Source organism: Melanotaenia boesemani, chromosome 13 (genome assembly GCF_017639745.1).
Source record: "Melanotaenia boesemani isolate fMelBoe1 chromosome 13, fMelBoe1.pri, whole genome shotgun sequence".
Classification (NCBI taxonomy): Eukaryota; Metazoa; Chordata; class Actinopteri; order Atheriniformes; family Melanotaeniidae; genus Melanotaenia; species Melanotaenia boesemani.
In genome coordinates this window covers 7,000,893-7,026,826 of record NC_055694.1, presented here as the reverse complement: position 1 = coordinate 7,026,826, position 25,934 = coordinate 7,000,893, and the positions used below count along the sequence as shown (strand labels likewise).

General features: G+C 37.8%; 2 protein-coding genes across 4 annotated transcripts; both read right to left on the bottom strand.

The window, feature by feature from the left end:
* Positions 1 to 894: 894 nt before the first annotated feature.
* Positions 895 to 7,509, bottom strand: tuba5 (tubulin alpha 5). Its single transcript, XM_042005003.1, has 5 exons — positions 7,305 to 7,509; positions 6,091 to 6,316; positions 3,713 to 3,861; positions 2,535 to 3,215; positions 895 to 2,461 (listed from the first exon to the last, which is right to left on the bottom strand). The coding sequence occupies exons 1-5, from the start codon at positions 7,305 to 7,307 to the stop codon at positions 2,168 to 2,170; spliced, it is 1,353 nt and encodes a 450-aa protein (XP_041860937.1). The 5' UTR covers positions 7,308 to 7,509; the 3' UTR covers positions 895 to 2,167.
* Positions 7,510 to 10,275: 2,766 nt separating this feature from the next.
* LOC121651335 (kelch-like protein 12) lies at positions 10,276 to 25,925 on the bottom strand. Of its 3 annotated transcripts, XM_042003445.1 has the most exons (13): positions 25,646 to 25,925; positions 25,432 to 25,546; positions 24,261 to 24,487; positions 22,762 to 22,915; positions 21,786 to 22,003; positions 19,134 to 19,283; positions 18,908 to 19,022; positions 18,709 to 18,815; positions 18,427 to 18,622; positions 18,176 to 18,334; positions 14,750 to 14,848; positions 14,489 to 14,675; positions 10,276 to 11,130 (listed from the first exon to the last, which is right to left on the bottom strand). In XM_042003445.1, exons 2-13 carry the CDS (start codon positions 25,487 to 25,489, stop codon positions 11,004 to 11,006), a joined length of 1,797 nt encoding a protein of 598 aa, XP_041859379.1. In that variant the 5' UTR covers positions 25,490 to 25,546; positions 25,646 to 25,925; the 3' UTR covers positions 10,276 to 11,003. The 3 variants fall into 3 exon arrangements, with proteins under 3 accessions (XP_041859379.1, XP_041859380.1, XP_041859381.1); XM_042003446.1 differs by lacking the exon at positions 25,432 to 25,546 and having other exon boundaries at positions 25,646 to 25,924; XM_042003447.1 differs by lacking the exons at positions 24,261 to 24,487; positions 25,432 to 25,546.
* Between the last annotated feature and the right edge of the window lie 9 nt (positions 25,926 to 25,934).

The window sequence follows — 25,934 nt, the reverse complement described above, 5'->3', positions numbered from 1 at the left end:
TTTTTTGGTTACTGATCAAACCTGATATTGACTACAAATTTAACAACTGTGGAAATTTACATGCCATTGGGTATAATTTTACATCTTACAGGACAAGCTCATGAGGAGAATGGTGATGTTCAAATACGTTTGGGACCTTTCCTAGAATACAATTTATAAAGCTACAGTATTACTTCTATATTACAAGGATCACACAGTCAATAGGAGACAATAATTCCTCCTCAACAGACTGTATTATAAAATCTGTGTAAAATATCACCAACGTTTCTTGACTTTGTCCGGAAGTGGCTCTTGACTGTGTTACGCATCGTGTTACAAAGACTTCGTTTATTATATTTTGTAAATAAATCCCCTTATTATTACTCTTGTTTTATGTTTACACTCGCGCGGATGGATACGTGCAGGTGATTCCTCCATGGCTACCGGATCTTGTTATTTAAATAGCCAGAGTGACAAGTTTGATTGGTTGTTTCTCATAAACGCTTTCTAACATCTGCCACTGAACAACAGTTGATATCTGTGATGTTTGCCACAAATAGATTTTATTATGAAGTTAATTATTATTAGACTCAGAAAACTTGGCCCATTTCTTCAGTGAATTTAGGCCGTCCTGCTCCCAAACCAACACCATGACGTTGAGATCAGAGTTCCATGGGGGCAACGCCATCTGCTACTCATTGTTTTCTTATTATCAGGGGCGGTTCTGGCTTGTTTTACATCATGGGCGAATGCCCTTATTTGGCCCCCTTAAGTCACTTGTTAGATGCCTGGTCAATAGTTTGGTGTGACAAATTAAAATATACATTTACTCAAACTCAAAATTGATGCAGTACCACCACCAGTTTAAGGGAAATTTGATTACATTTTAAAATATTCACCTCAAGCACCACAATGAAATGTATCTAAAGTTTATTATTTCATTCTTGACATGTTGATTCTATCACATAAACAAAACTAAACTAAGATAAAATGTTTTTGTTAAGCCTTACAAAAAGTTTAGTCACAAAATAAGGATGAATGTCAAACAAATTTACATTGAATTTAAGAAAGAAAAGAAAAAAATCTGTTTTCCTTAGTGATCATTCCTCAAACTGTGTTATCTCCTGGCCTCTTCTGAGAGTCTTAACATAGTCTTGATATAACAAAATGTGGTGGTTTTGAAAAGCATACAATCTAAATTTACAGTTCTAGTATATCACCTTCAGAACTTTTCTAAAATTTCTGAATCATCTAATGCAAACTATCCTCCAAAGCCCATTTGTGAAACATGTTAAATAGAATGGATTTTCTTATTTTGTACAACCATTTAATGACAGACTTAACACAATCCCTGTGTTTTAGATAACAACCAAAAATGAGGAATTTCATATGTGGGATGACTGTACATTAAATTTCTGTAAGAGACATAAAAGTAACCGACTCCTACATATCACTACTGAAATTTCTAGTTTAAAAAAAGTGTGTATTTCTTTATACATATAAAACTAACATAAAAAATCCTATAAAACTGCCTCCTTATTTCACATTCATTAAATGTGTAAGACCAGTTTGTGAAGAAGGTTGAGGACAGCGACATATGTACTTGTATATTTATCAGGTTATGAGCTTCAGAGGAAATGCAATGAGGTTTTTTATTATATAAGGCTATGATATTTTCGTGCACATTAAAATGTATGCAAAGGTGGGTTTTGTAATGAGAATGTGGTGTCCACAGCATCACCCTCGAGCAGCAGGTAACTGTGTTTCTATCTAGTTTCACATGCAAAAGATAAAAGTTTATTTCAGAGCACAAATCACATCATGTATAAGTTCTATTTTACAGTCATTAAGCAGACGCTTTTATCCAAATCAACTTACATCTGAGAGTAAGAACAACACAAGCAAGAATTCAAAGATGATTGATCATAATTAAGTGGTAGTCAGACTGCTGTGAGTCCAGTTGGACCCAGGTGCTGTCATGAAGTGCCAGAGGCGGTGCATATAATTTATTTATTTATTTTTTTTTATAGTTTTTTGTAATGTTTTTGTAAGTGTTAGTTTTATAATCTGAAACGGACACTATTTTTAAAAACAAGGCCGTGGCAAAGGCCATCATTTTGGTTAACTCTAGCTTGGAAACAGTGACAAAATAAGTAAACAAAAACTGCTTTGTGATCGCTGCTGAGATTCAGACTTCGTCATCATCGTTTTCTGAATCGGGGCTCATTCGGCCCAGCTCTTCATAATCCCTTTCCAGACAGGCCAGGTCTTCTCTGGCCTCTGCAAACTCGCCTTCCTCCATGCCTTCGCCCACATACCAGTGGACAAATGCACGCTTAGCGTACATGAGATCAAACTTGTGGTCCAGACGAGACCAGGCCTCAGCAATGGCAGTGGTGTTGCTTAACATGCACACGGCCCTCTGGACTTTGGCCAGGTCTCCACCAGGGACTGCAGTCGGAGGCTGGTAATTAATGCCAACCTGTTGAGAAAAAGACAACAATAAGACGGCTAAAGCATCCTAGGCTGCATGTTTTACTTCAGCAGTTACTCACCTTGAAACCAGTGGGGCACCAGTCAACAAACTGGATGGAGCGTCGGGTCTTTATACTCGCTATGGCCGCGTTTACATCCTTAGGGACAACATCTCCTCTGTACAGCATGCAGCACGCCATGTATTTGCCCTGACGAGGGTCACACTTGACCATCTGATTGGTCGGTTCGAAGCAAGCACTGGTGATCTCGGACACAGTCAGCTGCTCATGGTAAGCCTTCTCAGCAGAGATGATGGGTGAGTAGGTAACCAGAGGGAAGTGGATACGTGGAAATGGGACAAGGTTGGTCTGGAACTCCATCAGATCAACATTGAGGGCGCCATCAAAGCGAAGTGAGGCGGTGATTGAGGAGACGATCTGACCGATCAATCTGTTGAGGTTGAGGTAACCCGGCCTCTCGATGTCCATGTTGCGGCGACATATGTCGTAGATGGCCTCGTTATCCACCATGAAGGCACAGTCAGAGTGCTCTAAGGTGGTGTGGGTGGTCAGGATGGCATTGTAGGGCTCCACTACTGCAGTGGACACCTGGGGAGCTGGGTAGATAGCAAACTCCAACTTGGATTTCTTGCCATAGTCTAACGAGAGACGCTCCATCAGAAGAGAGGTGAAGCCAGAGCCAGTGCCTCCTCCAAAGCTGTGGAAGACCAGGAACCCCTGCAGGCCTGTGCATTGATCCGTCTGAGCACAATAACACAAGAGTCCATGAGTTGAAGAAGCTTAAGTCGGTAGTTTTACACTTACTGTGTATCAAATGACAAATTCAGACTGAATAATCTGCATCTTTCTGGTGCTTTACAGCCAATGTCTGCTCATCGTTCATTCCAAGCCAAAAATCTGCATTTTAAAAAGTCCAGCATACACCAGAGCATTTAGCAGAAAAAGATCAAATATTCCTCAGTAGAGACAAATTTTCTGCTGCATTTCACTGATTTCCCCAGTGAACATAGTCGTGAGTTAAACTGAAGGCTGTTTGGGAGTCGTAACTCCGTAAAAGGAGAGAATGCATGCACTAATAATCTTCTAGATGAGGATGATGAGCTGCAGAGTAAAAGTGTGTAATGTCCAGGTCATTAGAGAATTACTTCAACTTCTACAAACATCTATCATAGAGAAGAGTAGCAGAAGTAGTAGTAGTAGTAAAAATGACTTCAAGCAGTGGGCACATGTTTACTGACCATTTTTCGAATCCGCTCCATGACTCCATCAATGATCTCTTTGCCGACAGTGTAATGGCCTCGAGCGTAGTTATTGGCTGCATCCTCCTTTCCAGAGATCAGCTGCTCAGGGTGGAAGAGCTCTTTGTATTTTCCAACTCTCACTTCATCTGGAGGGAAACATTTTTAATTCAGACCAGACCCACCAAATGTAAATCTAAACTTTCTTTTACTCTCTTCTATCAATGTACCAATAAATGTGTGCAGTTTTTCAATCAGGATCGGAAGATTTCCAAAGATAACAAGTACATCACATTTACTTTAAATTTTTTATTTGTAAAAAGATGCTGAAAGAATCAAGGCGTGAAAAAATGTGGAGCCATGACACTGATATAACAGCAAAAAACAAAGAGATTAAAATGAATAAAGCCGCTCATATGACACAAACAATTAATTTCATTCTCATATCAGTAAATAAGAAATGTGCTTAGAAAAATGTGAACTGTGACACAGATTTAATAGTAAACCAAAATCCCCCAAAAAAGGACTAAAAACTTCAGGAACAAAGAAGAGGAGCCCAGTTGTCTTCTCTTCAAGCATTTAGGATTACCATGACCAGGATATCTGATAATATACACCAACATTTTTAATGCAATGCGCCGGAAATTGTTAGAAAAAACCTTTAAATGGGAATCAACTTCTTTTGTTGGTCTAGATCTTATCCAAGATCTAGTAGGTATTAATACAAACTATTTAAGGCTGAAAAAAAGGCAAAGAAAAAAATAAATACCAGTATTTGAAAAATAGTCTGGCTACGTGCCTGTTAGTTGGGTAAATGATATAGTTTAGTGTTGTTAATGCAACCTCTGGTAGAACTGTTCTGTATGTCAGTTTGGTGTGTGACAGTGTGAGTTTTTTAGACTGTATTCACATAATGAACCAGCATAAGAATCCAGAGTCTACAGCTGCGCTCTCTAACCTCTATACGTTTGTGAGGTTTAAATAGTTTTAGATTACAAAAATTATTCTACTGTTCTTTGAGCTACAGCTAGCTTAGCTCCTTCATCATAATTCCTTCTTATTTTTCCAAACTAGGAGCTCTCTGTCTGCTGTCTGCTGCAGGTAAGATACTTTTTACGCATTAGTAACTACTTAAACCAACTCCTCTTCACAAAATGCAGAATACCCTGTTAAGACATGGTTGAGATAAGTGGCAAGGTGCTTTATAGCTGTGTCATATTTTGACCAAAGCAAGTCAAAGACTGGAAATTCTGCAATAAAATAAAATAAAATAAAATAAAATAAAATAGATTTTATTTATGTGTCCTCAAAAATTAGTGTGGCCGAATTGCCGCTAGATGACTACAGGGTAAGCCTACCTAAGCTCAGCTCAAGTCTATATGTACAGCTGAGTGGTGTGAAGTCAGACAGCAAGAAAAAAAACAAACGAAAAAAAAAAAAAAAAAAAAAAAAAGAGAGAGAGAAACTGGCTACTCACTCTAAACTGAGTGTTAAAATCACTGCAACAATAATAAATATACAAAGCCAACCCAGAGAGATAAGTCTGCTAAACCTGACAATATAACAGTGTACAAGCTGTACACCTATACAAAGGCACATACAGAAAAAAAAAGATCAGTTGCTTTCATGAATTACAAAACCGTCATCTTTTAAATCTCATGAGTTACAATGTGATTCCCTTATTCTAAACAATACTCAAGTGGTCCTATAAAACATAATGCAATAATTTAATAATAATTTAACATAGGTATTTTCGTCCAGTTAGGCTTACATATCCAGACAAACAAGCAGAACATCACAGCTGCTGACATGAAAAAATATTAAATGATAAAATATTTTAACAAACATTTAAAGTTAAAAGAAAATTCTAAAAGTTTTTTTTTTAAATTATTTTTTCATCTTATATATTAAAGATTTTATAATATCTTTATAATTTTGAGGGTTAGGTTATACAATTTTGGTATATTATATTATATTATATTATATTATATTATATTATATTATATTATATTATATTATATTATATTAAAATATATTATATTATATTATATTATATTATATTATATTATATTATATTATATTATATTATATTATATTATAGAAAATGTATGTATAGCCCACTTTTTGTCAAATATATGCTTCAGTAATACATGACTCAGCGGTAAAGAATTCACATGTTGTCTAGAGGTGCAGCACAAGTTTCAGTCATAATATTATATTACGCAGAATTATCCATCCATCCACCCATTTATCCACAAATTAAGAAAAAATGATACTTTGTCCTGGTGAAGAGGTGCTTTAGCCAATATATTTGGTACACATTCAAACAAAATGTTTTTTTTTCTGGCTGAAATCCAGTGAAACACAAGACTGCTTACCAATAACCGTGGGCTCCAGGTCTACAAATATTGCCCTGGGAACGTGACGGCCAAAGCTCCCAGTACTGAAAAAAGTGTTGAATGGATCTTCACGGGAATTTGGCTCAGTAGGACCCTCCAGGAAGACGCCATCAGGGCCGACACCATGCTCGAGGCAGAAGAGCTCCCAGCACGCATTTCCAGTCTGGACACCTGCCTGGCCCACATGGATAGAGATGCACTCTCTCTGTGTAGAAAAACATCACGTAGTTGGCATTTCTTTAACAGCCATGCAAGAAATACACTAATAAAATTATTATTATGACTTCACAAAGACCTTCAAGTTTCCAACTACATTTCAAAGAATAACACATGGATAGTAACAGGAAGCTATTGTTTCAAATGATAGATGCACCACACGGAAGCAAGAAAAGCAAGAAATTCAATCTCTTATATAAAGTATTTTCGATTCTGTTTCTTTGGATGTTCTTTTTCCTTTTTAATTGGGTTGCAAAATTAGCTTCATCTGTTGTTTAAAAAATTTAATTATCTAAGTTTCCTAAATTTAGATTTTCAAATTCTATTAAAAAGCTTCAGTCAGATCAAAAAGCTCAAACACAAATGCAAAGAAATACATTTTGGAAATGTGCAATTTACCTGTGTTTGGTAAAAATGAACATATAGATCAATTTAAACTGCAGTTGAAACCAATTCTGCAATAAATTCACTTTAACACTCAGGTTTTATAATTCCTCATACTGCTCTTCAGGGTGAAATTAAATAAAAAATGCTCATAGTTTTTACATTTTTCCTGCTCTTTCTGTTGTTAAATGAACAATGTCAAAACTCAGCTTGCATTTTGCAAGCGGTTCCAGCAGTCAAGTTTCAACATGCTGAGAATTTTATCTTGTTTTCCCAGGGAGGACATCCCCTTAGATGATTTTTCATTGTTGAACGGCATTTGGAAGACATACATGATTACTAAACAGAACATGAATAAATTAAAAAAATAAAAACTTGGAGCTTGGTCACAAGCTGAAGATGCTGGCTTGCTGAGTTTAAGTCACATACAAGTGTACCAAGCACAGTACAGATCATTTCTGTGCAGTCTCGGAGATGTTTTGTAGATGGATAGAAATCTACACATGCAGGCAACACAGGCAAATGATAAAGAAAGTTTAGTCATATCATTAATGGAGATAACGAACAACATTACATTTTCAGAACATTCTTACCATGTTGATCCAGATGCTAAAAGCAGGATGTTTTGTTGCAGACTATTTAAAGTGTATTGTCTGTCAGCAAGGCTCAGGTAGACGTTGTAATTCCCCTGCAGAGTCCTGGGACGCGTCTGCACCAACACCACGGTGCTTTGTGTGCTTCTCTTTATATGTACGTCTATCTGACGATGCTGATTCAGGACTTCAGAAGGAGGGAGCTGATAGATGAAGGGGGAGGAAGGATGGTAACTTTCCCTCTGCATAAAGCCAGTCCTCACTAAAAATGTTGTTTTAAACATGTTTTAGACCTGCTGTCACTTGCATGCATTAGAGGAACGAACATCTGGACAGTTTTCTGTCAGCATTGTCATTTTTCATGCTTTTGTTTATATTTTGTAGGCTGCACAGAGGAGTGTGACTGCACCTTGGATTTTTCTAATCTCTTCTTTTTTCTATAAAAGCACACACAGCTTTTGTTGAGATAAAAACACAGTTTACAAAATACTCTATTACAAAACCTCTCACTTAAGATAAACAGAAGTACAAGGAAATAAAGGTACTTGCAATGCAAGAATAGTCGGAGTTGCTATTTTAAGGATATTATATTAACTAAAGTTTATTTTTGCAGTCCAGAACTTAATGTTTGCTCATTCAAGGCAAATCTGTTGATTTAAAGCCAAAGAAACAAAGTCGGTACTACACATCCCTGCAGGGTTTCATCTCCTAGTGTCTCCTGGTACAGAACAGAAAATGATAACATCTCTTTTTTGCTGAATAAACAAACTTAGAGCAGATTTCCTGTTCTTTAGATAGGATGACATACACTTTTTTTTTCAAATGGTATTTTCTCCACTATTTCACTGTATTTTTCCTATGTAAATTACTTTTTAAAATACTATTAACTGTATACATGTTTTGTATTGTTTTCTGTGCGTAATGCAGTTCTGTGTCTCAGAGGCTGCAGATGGAAAGGAGTTCTGAGAGATACAATCTGGTACAAAACACATTTTCTTCTGTGATTAATGCTGCTGCACATAGTCCCTGTTCAATAAATTAAATAAACTAAACCTCTTTGGATTATTAAAGCATCTTTTTGGTGTTATCTGAAACCCTCCCTCAGCATTCAGCAAGTAAGAGTTGCAGTAAGTAGCTTTTAAGGTGGGTGATGGATCCTCATCTTGTGATTAATACTCATTGATTCCTGTTGCTGCCACCAACTTTGCTAGTTTATTTTTGGTTTAATTTGGCTAAACAAACAAACAAACAAACAAAAAAAGCCAAAATGGTTGAATTTAGTGGAGATAGAAGATATATAATTGGGGAAATGGAAAGAAAATAGACCTCATGGAGATGATTTGAATTGTACTGCCAGAAGAAGAAAGAAAGATTAAAATCGCAAATATGCTATTACACTATTAATATTAGACTACTAATACACTATTAATTGATTCCTGACACCAGCTCACAACCTCAGCTCAAACTCGTGTACATTGTGAACTCTGCTGAGTGGATGTAGTTTGCATTACTCTGAAAGCTACAAATCTAAGAAAGCTCGTAAATAAATTTTCAGCGACTGAGGAATGCTGTCACAGTATGACAAAAACATGACTGTGAAGGTTATTAGTGTATGGAAAAGATGGCCATGGCATGTAAATGAACATAAATAACCCAAAATACAATGTGGTATTATGTCATCTCTACCAACATATTAACATAAAAACAATATTGCCGTTGTCATTTTTTAAGAAGCAATTTAGACAAACAGGTTTTTTCCTCTGGGACGCCCTTCATGCATATACTAAATTGCCATAGACCCCCTGCTCCACCCTGTGCTGAAACCATGCTTGGTTTTAGGCTTACAAAAGTAAGATTCTCACCATAAATAATGTATTCTGGCTGAGTCCTGTCCTTTGATACAGCCTTACTTTTATTCATTAAAATAGGGACAATTTGAGGACAATCACAATGTCTCTAATGTTCAAAGCCTCAGGGACCCCCTGTGCTCTTTGGGGGAACCCCTTTGAGGGTCTTGGACCCCAGGTTGGGAACCACTGGTGTGGAAGATAAAAGTGTTAGCACACTATGGACACTTTAGTATTAGCTGGGCATCATTTAACCAGCACAGCCTACCTGAGTATTGTTGCTGACCATGTCCATCCCTTTATGACCACAGTGTAGCATCTTTTGATGCTACTTCCAGCAGGATAGTGCACCAGGTCACAAAGCTCAGATCATCTCCAACTGCTTTCTAGAACATAACAATGAGTTCTCTGGACTCCAACAGCCTCCACAGTCACCAGATCTCAATCCAGCTGAGCAGCTTTTGGAGATTCTCATCATGGATGTACAACTGTGACGATGTCACATCATTATGGAGGAAAATCGCTGATCAATGTTTCCAACACCTTGTTGAATCTATAACACCAAGACTTAAGGCAGTTCTGGAATAAAAATGGGGATCCAACCTGATACTAGGAAGGTGGACCTAATAATAGTGAGGGATTTTATAAAAGGGATTCAACTTGATCTTGCCTCCTCTAGTGACCAATACTGTAGCCAGTAAGAAAACTAGAATTGCTACATATTTGAAAGAAATGGGGAAATCAGAGGATGTAATTATAATTTTTGCAGGAAACACTGTTTGTACAATTTGACTATTAAAACTTAAGACATCAAGGTGCACTTTACAACAATGACAATGATGAATCATCCGTGTAGTTTGGTGTACGAGACATGAAACTACTGACTGGATGTTTTGTTGTGAATTGTTGTGACTTTACTCACCTGTGATGCCACTGACCCAGCCGATCTTCTGTCTCAGGTATTTGACGCACCACAGATAAAGTCATTTCTCAGTGTTTTTATTTACTTCCCAAGCAACAGTAAATGTTAAGACTTTGTATCCTACATATACATGTCCACATCTATGTGCTGAGGAGGAAAAAAACAAAAACAAAAACAAAAAAACAAAAAAAAAAAAAACAAAACACATGCACCTTTTATTTTATACTTTCATTTCTCAATTTTGCCAAACTGAAGAACAAAAGAATCAAGTGGTACAATTCAGTCATTTTCTAAAACAATATTTATCTTTACATACATATTCTGAGAAAACCAATAAGTATTAAACCGTTTGTGATTTGAATATAAAAACACAGAAAGGTGTCAAATTATTGACACTTTTACAACCTCATAGATGCCAAATGAGTTCACTTGATAATAAGCAAATATCGTTTAACTATCAGTGAAATGGGAGGCAACAAGTTCACTGTTTGATTTAGGCTGACGTGATAAGGCAAATAGCAGCAAGTGGAGTCTCAACCAGCTCCATTCTTTACTTCTGATGAATAAAAATATATTGCACTTTTAAGACAAACTGAAAAAATAATCTCACAGGTAACGACAGACACAAGAACCACCGAAGAGTCATGCAAGAGGTGATGGGCTCCTTGGAGGTGAAGTGAAGTCTACCATGGCAAGGCTGAATCTCTGTAGTACAGTCTGACTGGCGGCGGATGAACCATCCAATAGAGAAGGAAGCCCAACTGCTGAGCCTACTTTTTTTTCATCTTCCCCTATTTCCAGAGTATTTATTTGCATACTGGCAAACAAACATCTCCCTTTATGGTTCTGCTTTAGTGGCATATTAGCATAGTCTAGCTGCCTGTCCTGCTTGCTTTTCCACTTGTGGTTCTTGTTTTTTTTTTTTTAATATCACTTCTCTCGCAGAACACAGACGCCTGCGTCGCACCGTTGGGTCGCCATGGAAGTGACGACCTCCCAGGAGTCGATAACCGGGTCATAACATTCAATACTGCTGAGGAGAGAGTTCCCGTCGTATCTGGAGAAAAAGACAGAGACAGAGATGTTGGACCACAGCAGTGAACACACCTCTGTGCTAACAGAGCTGAACAAAGGCAGGATTTAAAACTACCATCATATTACTCTGCTGGGATTTGCTTGCTGCAGCATGTGGTACCAGTTTAAACAGTCGCTAGATAAAAATGTATTTGTTGTTTCACACTAAAGCTGTGTGTAGGTTTAGTAAGGGTTTGAAAACCTTCTGTATGCACTGGTTCTAACTTAACAGAAACAAAACCTGTAGTTTAAATGATAAACAATGCTTAAAGCTTGTCCTTTGTTAAACCATTTAGAGGTTTTGTGTTGGCAGAGACGAGTTGATTCATGTACAGGTGAGAAATACAATCTAAAAGCTTTAGTAAAGCAATAGTTCAAGGAGCATAAATGCTTATGGGATGCCGTTATACTAATGTTTATATTACCTGACATGATTCTTCTTTGTGGTGCAGCAAAAGCTGAACTGATGTAAAAGAAATCTGAACACAAGCCACAGCTGAACTCCAGCGGCTGTCATTACCTCCACCAAGGCGGAGGTCATGTATTTGGTGGCGTTGGTTTGTCTGTCTATCTGTTAGCAACGTAACGCGAAAAGTTAGGACGGAATCTGATGAAATTTTCGGGAAATCTCAGAAAAGCAATAAGGAACAAGTGATTTGATTTTGGGGGTGATCTGGATCACCACCTGGATCCTGGATTTTATTTAGAAGATTCTTTACTATGGGGAGATATTTATTTATTTTATTGGTTTAAACTAATTTTAAATGAGAATTTCAGATTATTCTCTTGCTAAATTGGATGTGAGGAGAAGCAGAAAGAAACTTCACACAGGGCAGAGGGTGGGCGATGCGTCGTATATATGCTAATGGTTCTGGGTTATATGTCCTGTAACTAAAATCACAAATTGTTTGGCTTTATCTTGATGTTTTGAAACAACATTATCATGCAAAAAATAAGACTGGTAGAATTAATAATGTCAACTCCGTAAAAGGGGAAATTCAGCAAATTTATAAATTTAAACAAGGGAACAACAGTCATAAGCTTTATTTTTATTTATTTATTTATATTTTACCTTTCTGTGCAGCATCATGACAGCAGAATGATGGCTTGAAATTGACGTGCTCTAACAAATAAATTAGCTTTGCCAACAGGAGCTTTATGGGTATAAGGCTCCTCTTGATACCTAAGTATTCATTATTTATTTAGTTTATTGCTGAATTAACATAACGTTGGATCTGATAGGAGGAACAAAAGAAGGGAGAAAGTAAACAGAAGAGAAACGGAGAAAATGAAGAGAAAGTGAAAAGAAGAAACAACTAAAATTGTTGAGTGAAACCCAAAAAGAAAAAAAAAAAAAACCCAGACAAGCTGCTACACCTGTAAAGAAACTGAAAATGTGTATCTGTCTCTGTAGGAATATATAGCAGACAATCATCAGGAGCACCTGCAGGAAGAAAAATGTTAACAAGCTTGTTTTTTTATGCAAAGTAATGATTCACAAGGTTTCACATTTTCTTCACTGTAGCTGGGAAAGTGGCCATCAGAGTTTGAGCCTTTCATGCTGTAGAGGATGGCATTTTGAGGGGTGAAGCAAATTTGTGGTGCTGGCGCCTTTCACGACATTAGTTTTACAGCATATTTTGCAGATGAATGTGTTTCGTTGAATGTTTTCCATATGATACCTGAACCACTGCTAGCTAAGAGATCCAATGCCATTTTTCTTCTAAGAAAAATCACATTCAGCTTCCATCTCTTAATGCTCGATAACTAGCTTGATGCACACATGTCTGCTGGCCACAGGCGGCTTTCCTGATGCAACAACATGCATGCATGCACGCTTTTCTGGATTGTATCTGCTGTGAACTGAGAAAGACTGAGAGAAGTAGAACTATGAAGAAAATCAAATAACTTCAGTCACATCAAAACTTGGATGTGTCAGAATTTTCTTCAGCTAAATAAAAATAAAAGTGATAACACTACGATGAGCGTCCAAAGGTCAGTGCCCAGCTTTAGTCAGCAATGTTAAAATCTGCAGATCAAGCCAGATGGTGTCATTTTGTTGGACCAGCCATATTTAACCATTAACCAAATCAGCCTTTTACCACCTAAAGAATAAATCTAGAATACAGGGAATGATGGTTTAACAGGTTTTAGAAAAACCTCTTCAAGCATTTGCTTTCAGCAGGCTTGAGTAGTGCAATGGAGTTTTTACAGCTCTCTCTAAAAACAAACAAAATCACTCAGAAAACTGCAACTAAGCCAGAATGCTGCTGCTCGTGTCCTCACAGACCAAAGAAAAAAGGGAAAAGATCACTTTTAAACTGGCTTCCTGTGCACAGAGCAACTGATTTTAAAATGTTGCTGCTGGTGTACAAGGCCCTAAATGGTTCTGGTCCAACATATATAACAAATTTGCTGACACCAGATCAGCCACTGAGGCTTCTAAGATTATTGGGGTCGAGTTTGCTTTCCATCCCAAGAGTTAAAACTAAACAAGCAGAATCAGAATTTGGCTTCATGCTCCTGATGTCTAGAACAAACTACCAGAAAATCTGAGGATGCTTCAAACCTTCTAAACTGGGTCTGAAAAGTCTAAAGGCTCAGTTATACTCGCGCGGGCCAGGTCAGTCGTGCCGTTTACCTCTGCAGGCTCTGCGTAGGTCCGCAGAGGCTCGACGCGGAAAAGAAAAGAAACTGCAACATGACGCAGTTACCCTACACTCGAGTATATATACACATTTCATCTGCGTCAGCTATGCGGACCTCCAGCTTTATGTGCAGGTGTTTTTATGCTTTATGTAAAGCCCTTTGAGTTGTCTTATACATGAAATGTGCTACACAAATAAACCTGCTTTGCCTTGTAGAAAACTTAAAACATTGCCATGACAACTTGTATTTGATGGTCAAGTTTTAGCTACTTAATACATCTGGTAGTGGTTCAGAATTCACAAGAAAGACATGGAAAAAAAACAAAAAACATGATTATCTGCAAAATATGCTATAAAACTATTTCCATAAAAAGTGGTAGCACCTCAAATCTTTTTTTAACTCAGCGTGGCCACATGAAAAACCTGGTTGCCAAAAGACAAAACAGAAAAAGATAACAGCTGCTTGGGTTGACATGAATCAATGCTGGTGTTATTTTATGTGTGATAATTTTCAATTTAACATTTATAGTGTTTAAGAGGAGATATCAGAAGGTTAAGAAGTATATAGTGATACCGGGCCCATTGTTCACCTCGAACACAGGCTGGTATAAAAGATGCAGAAGTAATCAGTCCCTGGAACAGCTGTACATAATGTCACTTTTAAACAAAAGATGGAGGAAAACATTCCCTTACCCGGCAATGGCATACAGTCGCCCTCGGAGGACGGTTGCTCCAACGTAACACCGAGGTGTCGTCATGCTGGCTACAGTTGTCCAATAGTCCGTCCTGATGTTGTACACCTCCACAGAGTCGAGGTGTGAAACACCATCAAATCCTCCCACTACATAAATGTGGTCATTGAGTAAAGCCACGCCAGCCCCTGAAGACAGCGTTGAAGGTTTGAGATAAATGACGTCAAACATGTCTGACATCTTGCTTTGTGGTCTTACCCACCTGACCGCTTCGTAGCCATGGGCGTGACACTGGTCCAGTGTCCTGTGTGTGGGTCGTACCGTTCCACTGAATTCAAGATGTTTAGCCCATCGTATCCACCTACAGTGTGAAGTAGAAAAGGTTAAGATGTGGTGGCTTCACTACAAGAAGACTAAAAAGTTTAAATAATTCTTATTTGTCCAAGATGTCCGAGATTTCTTTAAGTCATAATGTCAAAATGTGAAACATTCCCAGGTCTTAACTTCTTGTTTATCATTATTTAATTTGTCTTTCCAGGTCCTATGGAGTAATAAAGTGGACTTCTTTAAAATGTGGAAAATGATAAAATGCTTGTGTCCTCTGAGTTTTTGGGCAATGTGAATAAATTCATGATGAGCAAACACAAGTTCAGTGTTTTCTGACATCATTGTGCAGAACTGAACTGTGGACCGACTCATCTGTCGAGCAAACAGGAATCACCACTGTGACAGATGATAGGAGGTTTAAGGGCCAATAATGTAGACTCAGAATACGTTCACACTGCAGTTTTTAATGCTCAAATCTGATTTTTTATTTCCAGAAATCCAAGTTGTTTTTTTTTTTTTTAGGTGGTTGCTCACATTATCATTTAAACACAATCTCAAAACCAATGACCAACTGATGAGGGGAAAAAAGGAGACTGCGAAATGGGAGGGAACAAAGCTTATGGTCTTTTATGGATCAGCAGTTGCTACCGCTTTACCACTGTGGATACGGAGTTGGAACATGGCGCAGATTTCTAGCATCTGCCTCACTCCATTGACGTACAAGTTAGATGCGACATGACCGTTCAGACTGACATCTCTTTGAAAAAGATTGGATATGTATCAGATTTAGTACCACATAAGAAGATGGCCTGGGTTGTTTTTGAAAAACATGGATTTGAGCGGATCAGACTGTGAATAAAAGACTGTGATAAACAGATCAGATGTGGGTCACATACTGGCAAAAACTTGGATTTGAGACACATTTGCCTGCAGTAAGAACCAAACCAGAGATCTGGTGACTGGGGAGGCCATTGGAGGACAATGAACTCATTGTCATGTTCAATAAACCAGTTGGAGATTATGTGAGCTTTGTGACATGTTGCATTATCCTCCAGTAGTCATCACAAGATGCTACCTGTGGTCATAAAGGGATGGACATAGTCATTCTTTAAAATATGCATATTCAATAACTTTGTCAAATAAAATCATAAAGGCTTGCTGGTTCCTGAAATTATGTGAATAAATAATTAAACCAGTATTTAGTATGAACAGAGGAAATATGATGATTTCTACCCATTAGGGCTACAGGTTGTCTTTTTGACCACACAGGATTTTGCGCTTTTCTATTTTTAGATGCCTGATGTTCTGGATCAGAATGTGACAGTATTCTGTAAAGGGTGGTATGGAGAGATGGATTAATGCTTGGTTTTACATCATACTAGACCTGGCAAGAATAAATGTCCACACAGGGCTGGGCGATATGGCTTAAAAATAAAATCTTTCTAGCTGAATCTGATTTCCAATTTTAAATCGATTTTTTTTTTTACGTTTTAAAAAAAAACATATTAAACTTATTAAAACATTTATTTACTTATATGAATGAATGCCAGCAAACAGAAAGTAAACGTCATAACTTTTCCACCATATAAATGGCTTCATATCTTGCATAGAAATATGCAACACAAGTGCATCCGTCATCTCTTTCCATCTGGATCCTTATCATAAGGGATCCCCTGTGGAAATAATTCCCCTAATGTTGGTCATCTCTTATTGAGAATTTGTGGGCTTAAGTTGTGTTCTGCATCTCGTAGAGAGCAGCATTTCTTGCTGCGGTTACACGTACAGCTAAATCCCAGGCGTGAGTAACGGCTCACTTCACTGTAAATCTGTCAGTGCTTCTGGTGTGAAGGAACGGCTGAGTCTGCTGCTAACTACCTACCAATTTTTAAATTATATTAATTTTAATAAAAATAAATTGCCAAAAATGGAAAATTCGATATATCGATTTTATCGATTAATCGCCCAGCCCTATGTCCACGTTATCAAGAAGTACACTAAAATACCCACAACTTAAAGGGGTTTTTTCAGAGGAACATCTAGCAGAGTTTATGAAGGGAATCCTGTCAACTGCATGAATGCTAACAGTGCGTGAAGCAGCACATTCACTTGGAAAGAAGGCAATAATATTTATACTGTCATGACAATCTACACTATTAATTATGAGGCTAAAACAACTATTTAGAAGTCCCAGCCAGAGCAGATCAGACCTGCTGCATGTCTTTGCCTCACGTGCTGCCAGCGTCAGAGTTTCCTTTCCCAGCTTTGTGCTGCAGCCCACTTCTATACTTCATAGAACAAAACAAAACTTCTCTGCTCTTTGTATTGCGCGTGGCTTGATGCACACACAGAAAACAAGTTGTAATACACCCCACTGATGGTTTCACCACTTCACTCTCAGAATGAATCTAATTAACAATGTGCCTGACTACAGCCTACTAAAGTCTCCATTAAGCACACATACACGTCTGTGGCTACAGGTGAGCTAACGGCTAATTTAAGGAGCTGCTAACAGCCCTTATCATTATTATATCAGACAGATAAAGCAGGAATATTTTCACCACTAGGAGAAACAATCACTTGGTCAGTGATGAACTCTCAGACATCCACAGAAATTATTCCATTAATCTGCCGACTGGACTGAAAAAAAAAATAGTCTGTAACTCAGGTAGACCTCCAGAGAATACTCTAATCCATTCACGTAAGAAACCCGGAGCAAAAAAAAAAAAAAAAAAAAAAAAGAAACCCGGAGCAGAGTAGTGATTAGGCTGCAGACTATGATCTGTTACTATTATTGGCTATTCAAATACAGACATTAGAGCTTGTGCCGTTGTCATGTTTGTCAGTGAAATGTGGCCATGATCTGGGTCCCCTCTTCTGACAAGAAACAGACACGCTTGGCATGTCTGTCTATTTGTAGTCAGTGAGCTGGCCAGCACCTGTCAACATCGGTAGAGGGCACTGATAATCCCTGTGGCACATAATTCCAGCTTTAGAAAAGTTAGAACCAGTTCCTGAGTGATTCACATCCCTAGGTAGGCTGTGGTGGTTAAACTATGCCATGTTGGTACTAAAGTGCCCTAAAGTCTTGTTTCCACCAACAAGTGCAGGTTGGGACAGGATGGTTAGGGTGCAAATATGGCCTCCAAACTGTAATCTCGTTGTGTTCTCACAACAAAATGCAACCTTACCTGAGAGGAGTATCAGCCGGATAGCGATAGATGCCTCAGCTAACTCTGACCCTACCATCTGCATGTGGCAACTTTGCAATTCATACACAAACCAGTTGGTTGAGACAGTCCCCCGTGATGTTGGAGCCCTAAAAATAATAATCACTTTGCCAACATGTCAACATCTTACGTACCTAGACAGTATATCAGGCCACTTGCCACCACCAGACCAGCTCCCTCTCTAGCTGTCTGCATATCTCCCAGCATGCTCCACTGGTCAATATTGGGATCATATCGCTCCATGCTGGTATGACGCCTGCTTCCATCAAAGCCTCCAGCCACATAGATCATGTCTGTCAAAAGCAAAACATAATCACTGTCTAGTAATTGTGTATTTGTTCTGGAAGAGAAGAAAACATTTACAGAAGATTTCACAGAAACACACCTCCAAGTGTTGTGGCACCAGCAAGGCCACGACGCACATTCATGGTGGCGACGGTGTACCAAACCCCGTCCTCGTCCGCTGTGTAGTCCAGGCACTCCACAGAGCTGAGCCTGGAGCGGCCGTCATAGCCTCCGATTACATAAACTCGATCGTGTAGAGACACTGTAGCCACGTAACGCCTTTTCCGTGCAATATTCTGTTCAGGACATACCAATCTGTATCAGCCAGGTCATCTGAGAAGTTAAAAACTACAAGACTTTATTTAAAAAAATCAATACTCACAGGTAGAAAGGTCCATTCTTGAGTTTTGGGATCATACTTCTCAACTATGTCAATAGGAGACTGCTGGCTGCCAAACCCACCTATAACCAGCAGGACTTCTTTGGCACCTTTAAAAAAAAAAAAAAACAGCTTGGATTACAAGGCTGCTATGTCAGACATACATTTAGCTAAACTGTAGTTGCACACAAGAGTTTTCTACCTAATCTGGCTTGTGTGCGTGGGCCCTGCATCTCACTCCTCAGCTCTGGTCTTAAGTGGAATTTTTTGGCTTCATCAACGAGGTCTCGACATGGCAGACTACACCGAATGAGAGGCTAAAACATGTAAAAACTTGCTTAATTATGGTGTGATAAATACTTCAGAAGAAAATCTGTCATGTGAATCTCAGCGCGTGATTACAACTTGTTGCGCGTCGCCTGGCTCACCTCAGCATCAATGACATCTGTAATGTAGCGGGGGGTAAGGAGTGGCATTCGAACAAACTCCAGCATGTCAGGCAGGTAGGGCTCCCTTTCTTTTCGGTTGTGTTTAACCCAATTTAACACAGCTTCAAATACAGGCTCCTCCGAGTCCACCTGCACACACACAACACACGAGAAGAATTACAACATGACAAATTAATTAAATAAATCGATTAATAAAACTGTCCAGGATAATGAGAAGATGGGAGAAAAACCCTGTGGACAAGTGGCCAAAGAGTATAAATAAATAAACAAAAAATAAAAGAAATCACGAAGTCATAAAACATGTACAAGGTTTGTTGTTTTATAAGCAATGTGCAATCTCACTCTCAGCTTTCTTGAGACTAAAATTATATATACAGCCCTTGTAGTTGTAAAGAAATACCCCGTTTTTTGGGGGTATATGTAATTTCAAAGAAAATGAGTCCCTGTGAATGAGACATTAAATACCGTATTTATTGTAATATACACTGTAAATACAGTATTTTATTTATTATCCACCCAACTAGGCTCTTGAAAACCATCATTTCATTACATATCTGTTCTTCCGGTACATATCTGATCATAGTTTGGACAATTTCCATCTATACAGTTAGTGGTTACACCCATTTACATATTGTATTTTATTTCTTATATTCATCTTGCTGTATGTAGGTACTGAGAGCTTTATGTACACACACACAAAAAAAAACTTGCATGTGGAAACACACTTGGCAATAAAGCTTTCTTTCATGCTGAATAAGCAGCGAACAACTGCAGTGAAAAGTACGCACAATATTTATTAGTGACACACCCAAAAATAGCTGAGCTATAAACCTACAATCCTGTAGATAAAGTGTGTAAAATATAAATAAAATCAGAATTATCTAAAAAGTCTGTTGTATTTGTTGGACCTTCAAATAAAAACTGGATTTAAAAATTACGACAACAAAATGATCTATGATTAAAATCCCTGAAAACATAATAAACAGGGAAACTGTGAAGTTTTGTTTTGACTTAAATGTAAGAAACACAGTTAATACAGAGGATGTAAAATTGGAAAAGGTATGCAGAAAAAAAAACAAAAAACGATGAAACATCAATCTGATTAAGTATATTAGCTGCAGCTCAGTAACATGATGGGATTAACAGGTTTGGGCACACATTTTATCAATAATGTTACTCAGTATCTAACTTAAATATTTTTATATACAACAGAAGATTCAGAGAATCTGGGTAAATCTTTTAGGAATTAAAACAAAGCCCCTCGAGTTCTTTGCCTCGTCTGCATTTAAAAAAACAAATAAAGAAAAAAAAGAATGCAAAAAAGTCACAGATTTAGTTGTGAACAGTGCTTCAGTTTAAACAAACAAAAATAAAAAATGCTTGATAACCGACAGCAGGATGCACATGTTCTAACATGTATGTGCAGCCAGATCATTTAGAATCATGTGAAATTCATGAAATCAGTGTGTTTTCCTTCTTTTATTCTGTCTATTAATAATGACATGGCAAATTAATTGCAGATTGTGTGTATTCAATTTCAAGTCAAGCGGTCTTCACTATGATGCAAGTTAAAAATATCCAGGGCATCTTTAGGTGATTTTCCTTAGCTGCTGGTTATTTCCCATCCCAGGTTTTTTAACTATGGATATGTGCAAATTCATAGATTACCAGTCATAATCACATATTACTTATAGGTTGAAAAGAAACACAGCTGCTGCTGCCAAGACCAAGAAATAAAAATCATAGAAAAAAAACTATGTTTTAAATGTGTGAATGAATCTGATCACGCTTAGCCTAGTTTTAACTCTTTCATGCACAGTGTCCACTACTGTTTTCTAGCATCTGAACGGGTGAGGAGGAAAAGAAAATGATACAACTGTGTTTAATAGAATAAATATATTTTAGACAAAGGATTTTTTTTAACATTCTATGACATAAATTTTTGTTTTATTTTTTTAAAGAAACAGGGTTGTATTCCTTTTAACAAAACAATTTAACCGTTTTTCTAACTGCAAAAACACAAAGTCCAAAGGAAACAGGTCTGCTTTGATGAAACAAGCCCCAAATTCGCACCTAAAAATCCTCAAATGACAGAGAATGCTTTAACTGAGGGCAAATTATGCGTGACTGTGTTTCACATGTATAGTCTAGTTTTATTTTAAAAACAACAAAAATGACAGGAAGAACAATTTGACACAATTGATGATCTATAAATCATCATGTGATAATAACTGTGTTTTCAAAAAGCAAGCATGTGGTTGGGAAACAGGAATTTCCTGAGCACAAAAGCAAACTTAAATCAGGTTCACTTCTCTGCAATTTCATTGTCAGGCCAATCCACAAAAACTGGGGGGAGCTTGGGGGTTGGGAGGGGGTGCACTAGCTGAGATTACAGCAGGCTGGTACTTGCTTTTCTCTTTTCAAGTTCAGGTGTCTGACAGACAATAAGAAAACTGTGAAAGTGAAGCTACATTTACGCTATTTAAGTCCAACCACATAAATTATGCATTCATACTTGTCTCGTATCACCAATTCTTGGTATTAATGGAAGTTTTTTTTTGGTGTAACAAATTCTGCTCTAACACAATAAGAAGCATCTACAACACATTTCCACACACACAGTTTTCCTACCTGTATTTCATCACATTTTATAAGCTTTTCAACTTCTGTCTGGCTCAGCAGCATGAACTCCTCGTGCTGAACCACCTCGGAGAAATGCTTCTGGGAAAAGAGCTCGGCGGCCTGCATCAGGTCAAGGCAATTGTGAGTTTCGGCAAAGTCACGAATACCCAGACAGTTGGAAGGATCAAGCTGGCTTTCCAAAAAATCACAGCATGCTCTCTTCACCCCTGAGGAAAACAGAAATATGTTTGTTTAAACCCAAGCATATGCCAATCAAATTCTGGATAAACAGGACTTACAATCAGTTACTCAGAGCTTTCTGTGGAAGTTTATGTAAAAACTGTCAGTTTATGCGTTAAAGACATAACAATTTCAAGACCAAACAGGTTTAAACCATTAAAGTAGAACTAAAAATGGAGAATGGAACCTGTAGCAACAAATAATGTAATAACTGCCAATAACTGATCTGCAAGATCTAAACTAACGTCAAAGGCTCGAGTTGAACTAGTGGGCTCATTATTCATTAAGTATTAATTACTTACTTAATCATTATTTAGTTTATATTTGTCAACAATCATGAAATTAACTTCCAGACAACGGAAGTTTGCAGTAAAAGAATTTGCTAAAATACATCAATTATATTTGTAGTTTTCAATGATCAGCCACAATATTAAAATCACAGACCAATAAATAAATAACTGTTTAATTTTGTTACAGTGCAGTGTTTATGTGGTAAGTCTTGGATCCTGGCTTTCTTACTGGTGTTCCTTTAACATGTGCCACCCACACACTGCAAACCATGCATTCGTCACCACATGGCAATGGCACTAAAATGGAACTAAAACCAGGATACTGGAAGATCTATTGAGAATGAGCAAGACTTTTTGAGCCTTGCAGACATTTTCTGCTAACACTCCTAAGGCCAGTTAGCTTAAGTGAGCAATTTCTAAATGAAGGTATAACCCCCCACCCTCCCAAATCTTACCTTTAAGCTGCAACAAACAGGCCGCAGGGAGAAGTTCTTGTACATTTTCCACTGTGACAAGCACAGTCTCTGTGTAGACAAAGTCCAATAAGATCTCCATAGTTGATGCAGTGAGTCCCTGAATGTCAACAAAAGATTTCCCCTTTTCTGCAAGCTGTGGGGCCACAACAGAAACATATAATTAGGAAGTCACTTAAAAGCTACAAGTATTATCTTGTCCTTTAGTTCAATCTACCAGTAACTTAAGAAATTAAAGACAGACCAAAAAAGGGAAAAACTATAGTGCCTTGAAAAAGTATCCATCCTCCCTTTGGCATTTCTCCTATTGTGCTGCCTTACAACCTGGACTTAACATATATTTTTGAGTGTTTGGAGTTATTGCTCAACGCAGAAAGCTTTCCACTTTGGAGGTCCAAAATACTGTAAACGGTGGAATTAGCAAGACAAAAACATAAAACTTGAACATGTAAGCTGGTTCTGTAGGAGTACATTCATTTTAAATCATCCCAGATTCTCAGCCACATTTAGAGTTTTCCAAGACATCTAAATTCTTCCCCATAAACCAACTGAGTATGCTTCTGAGCACAGTTGTGCTGAATGGTGAACTTCTGACCAATTCTCTGGAAGATTTTTAACAAGAATTTGCCTTTTTTCTTTCTTTTTAATCACCATCCAATTCTGACAGATTATTTAGACTCTGTTGATGTAAATCATCCCCATAGCATGATGCTACCACCACCATGCTTCACTTTTTTAGTCTCAACTGACTAGAGAACCTTTTCCTATATGTTTAAAGAATCTAACAGATCCTTTTCTTGGTTGTTTTTCCCTTCATAATAAGTGTACATATACTGAGATCACGTGGCATTTCTGCACAATTCATGGTAGCACAGTTGATTTGTCTTTGTTGATTTTGATGCTTTAATTCCTTTTAAAAGCCAGCAACACTAATCCTTCAGGGATACTATTAACTAAAGGTGTAATGCTGACTAGATGAAGGTTTGAGAGGGAAAGGGCCAAAAACAATAGATTTGATCGCAAAGACGATGATACGAGAAAAACAAATAAAAAAGACAGAAGTGAAAATCAAATGCAATAGCAACACTGGACAAAAACTACTTTTTACAGTTAGTCTCACTCCATAACAGCAAATCTTTGCTCACTTTGATAATGTTGGTTGCAGGAAAAAGCTAAAGGAGGAACAACCTACACCTAGCTTGCTCCACTTATTTCTGTGACTGCCCCCAAGTGACAGCAACATGTTACAACATGTAGATGTGCATTGGTGTGAAGTGCAAGTGCAAAGTGTGTAGGAAACCATGTCAGAACCCTGTATCTGAATTTCTGCAAGGGTGACTTACATAACATCCAAAAACATATTAAAATAACAGGTTGTCATCCAACACAACAGAAAAAAGACTAAGGGAAAGGCATCATTCATCAAACATGCAAGTATAACACCTATCTTTTCTGGAGAACAGATAGGGCACATTTTTTACCTCACTGGTGAACATGGCACAAAAATAGTCACTGCAGGCAGCCAAGACAATCCGGTGAGCTGGAAAATCTGTGTTCTCCACCCTCAGAGTGATGTCACAGAGTGTGTTACTTTTGCGAAGTGAGTTCATTGCATTGAGGATGGATTTGGCATGGGAATTGGTCATGATGTCTTTGGGGGCCATGCTGCTTTGAGAGCCCCTGAAGGATCTCAAACTACCACAAGAATCTAAAAATAAAGCAAATTCTGTCAGTCAGGTCTTTATTCACACCACAGCATTTCAAAATTTTTACACACCTAAGAAATGCCAGACTGCTAGGTTTATTATGTTGGAGCTTTAGTAGGTTTTATTCAACCTCATTAGTCGGTAATAAATAAGTATGCATGCATATATCTATGTACTATGAGTATTAAGTGTAGAATTTGAACTGCTGCTAATTTATAAACATATGATAATGTTACATTTGACAGTGTGAAATTAAGTACGTTCACACTTTTAAACAATGTACAAAGAAACTGATTTGTTGAGCTAATAACTTACTTGCAATCTAACAGGTGCTCAACAATTACTCTTCAGGCTATGCCTGATGGCCATTGTTGTTTTGGCTGAGACTAAGCACACAGTTCTGCTGCACTGACACTGTTGTTGTTTACCTGTTTCTATTATTGTCAGTGCGGTTTTTAATGGTGGTTTTGTTGTAGTGTGTTACTGAAGATTGTTAAACTGAAGTGAACTCTAGGGATAAGTAAAGCTGCGTGAACTGAACTCATAATATGTGAAAAATTGCAAAGATTTAGTGGTTTATATAGGGAGTTGTGCAGGAAAATGTATATATTTTACTTGGATAATCATTTAGAATTCCCACATTAAAAGAAAAAAACAAAACAAAACTGAATAACCAAAAAACAGAAACCGATATGCTTAAACACATTACTTCAGTGGAGGTTCAAAGTGCAGTACTTTGAGTACCCTCAATTTGTGAGTTTCATCGTGTTGTTTTTAGTATATTTTCTCCCAACTGAGTTTATGTTTATGATGGTTGTGGTGATGAACCAAATAGTTTCCATGTTACAAACGTAATTAAGATATTACGAAAGAAGGAAATCACTTTTTACTTTAACTTATGGATGAAGTTTTTGTTTTACACTGTGATATTGCTAAAGCAACTTACCGTTAAAAGATCTGAATACTTTTTCCACCACTGGGAGGCAATAACTGTAGCTACACATGAGCTAACAGCAGCAGCCACACGACAGCTGACGGCTAACGCCGACGCCAGACAACAACTTAAGAAAACACAGCTATATTACGTGGACTGATGGCCAGAGGAAGACAACACATGAAGCGACACACACAGAAGAACTTGGGAAGAATTTGCATAATACCTGTCGCAGCAGTAAGGTCGACTCAAAACGTTTAGCTAAGTTGTTGTGCTAGCTAACGTTAGAAGCACCAAAGTCCCTCGTACCAGTTCTTGGTGTCAGTCACACACTGTCTGAAGAATATCACTCAGCTAATGCTAATTCATCATAACCTCTGTCAGGTCAGACTTTACTCGGGTTCTGTTAGGACATAAAGGTCTTAAATGTCAAAGAAACGTCATAATATCTCTCGAAACGATCTTTATCCAGCACTAGTATTTCGTTGACTAAACTGCAGCAGGTCAGAGCAGCA

What these genes read in the sequence shown, in the direction of transcription:
- tuba5 (XM_042005003.1), bottom strand. An exon ending in CCTGGAGCCCACGGTTATTG is followed by an intron (nt 3,862 to 6,090) that starts GTAAGCAGTCTT and finishes GTTTCCCTCCAG; the next exon opens with ATGAAGTGAGAGTTGGAAAA. An exon ending in GGTGCCCCACTGGTTTCAAG is followed by an intron (nt 2,462 to 2,534) that starts GTGAGTAACTGC and finishes TTTTCTCAACAG; the next exon opens with GTTGGCATTAATTACCAGCC.
- LOC121651335 (XM_042003445.1), bottom strand. Translation starts at nt 25,489, where the DNA reads ATGTGTAGCTACAGTTATTGCCTCCCAGTGGTGGAAAAAGTATTCAGA. An exon ending in ACGCACACAAGCCAGATTAG is followed by an intron (nt 18,816 to 18,907) that starts GTAGAAAACTCT and finishes TTTTTTTTAAAG; the next exon opens with GTGCCAAAGAAGTCCTGCTG. An exon ending in TGGTGCCACAACACTTGGAG is followed by an intron (nt 18,335 to 18,426) that starts GTGTGTTTCTGT and finishes TGCTTTTGACAG; the next exon opens with ACATGATCTATGTGGCTGGA.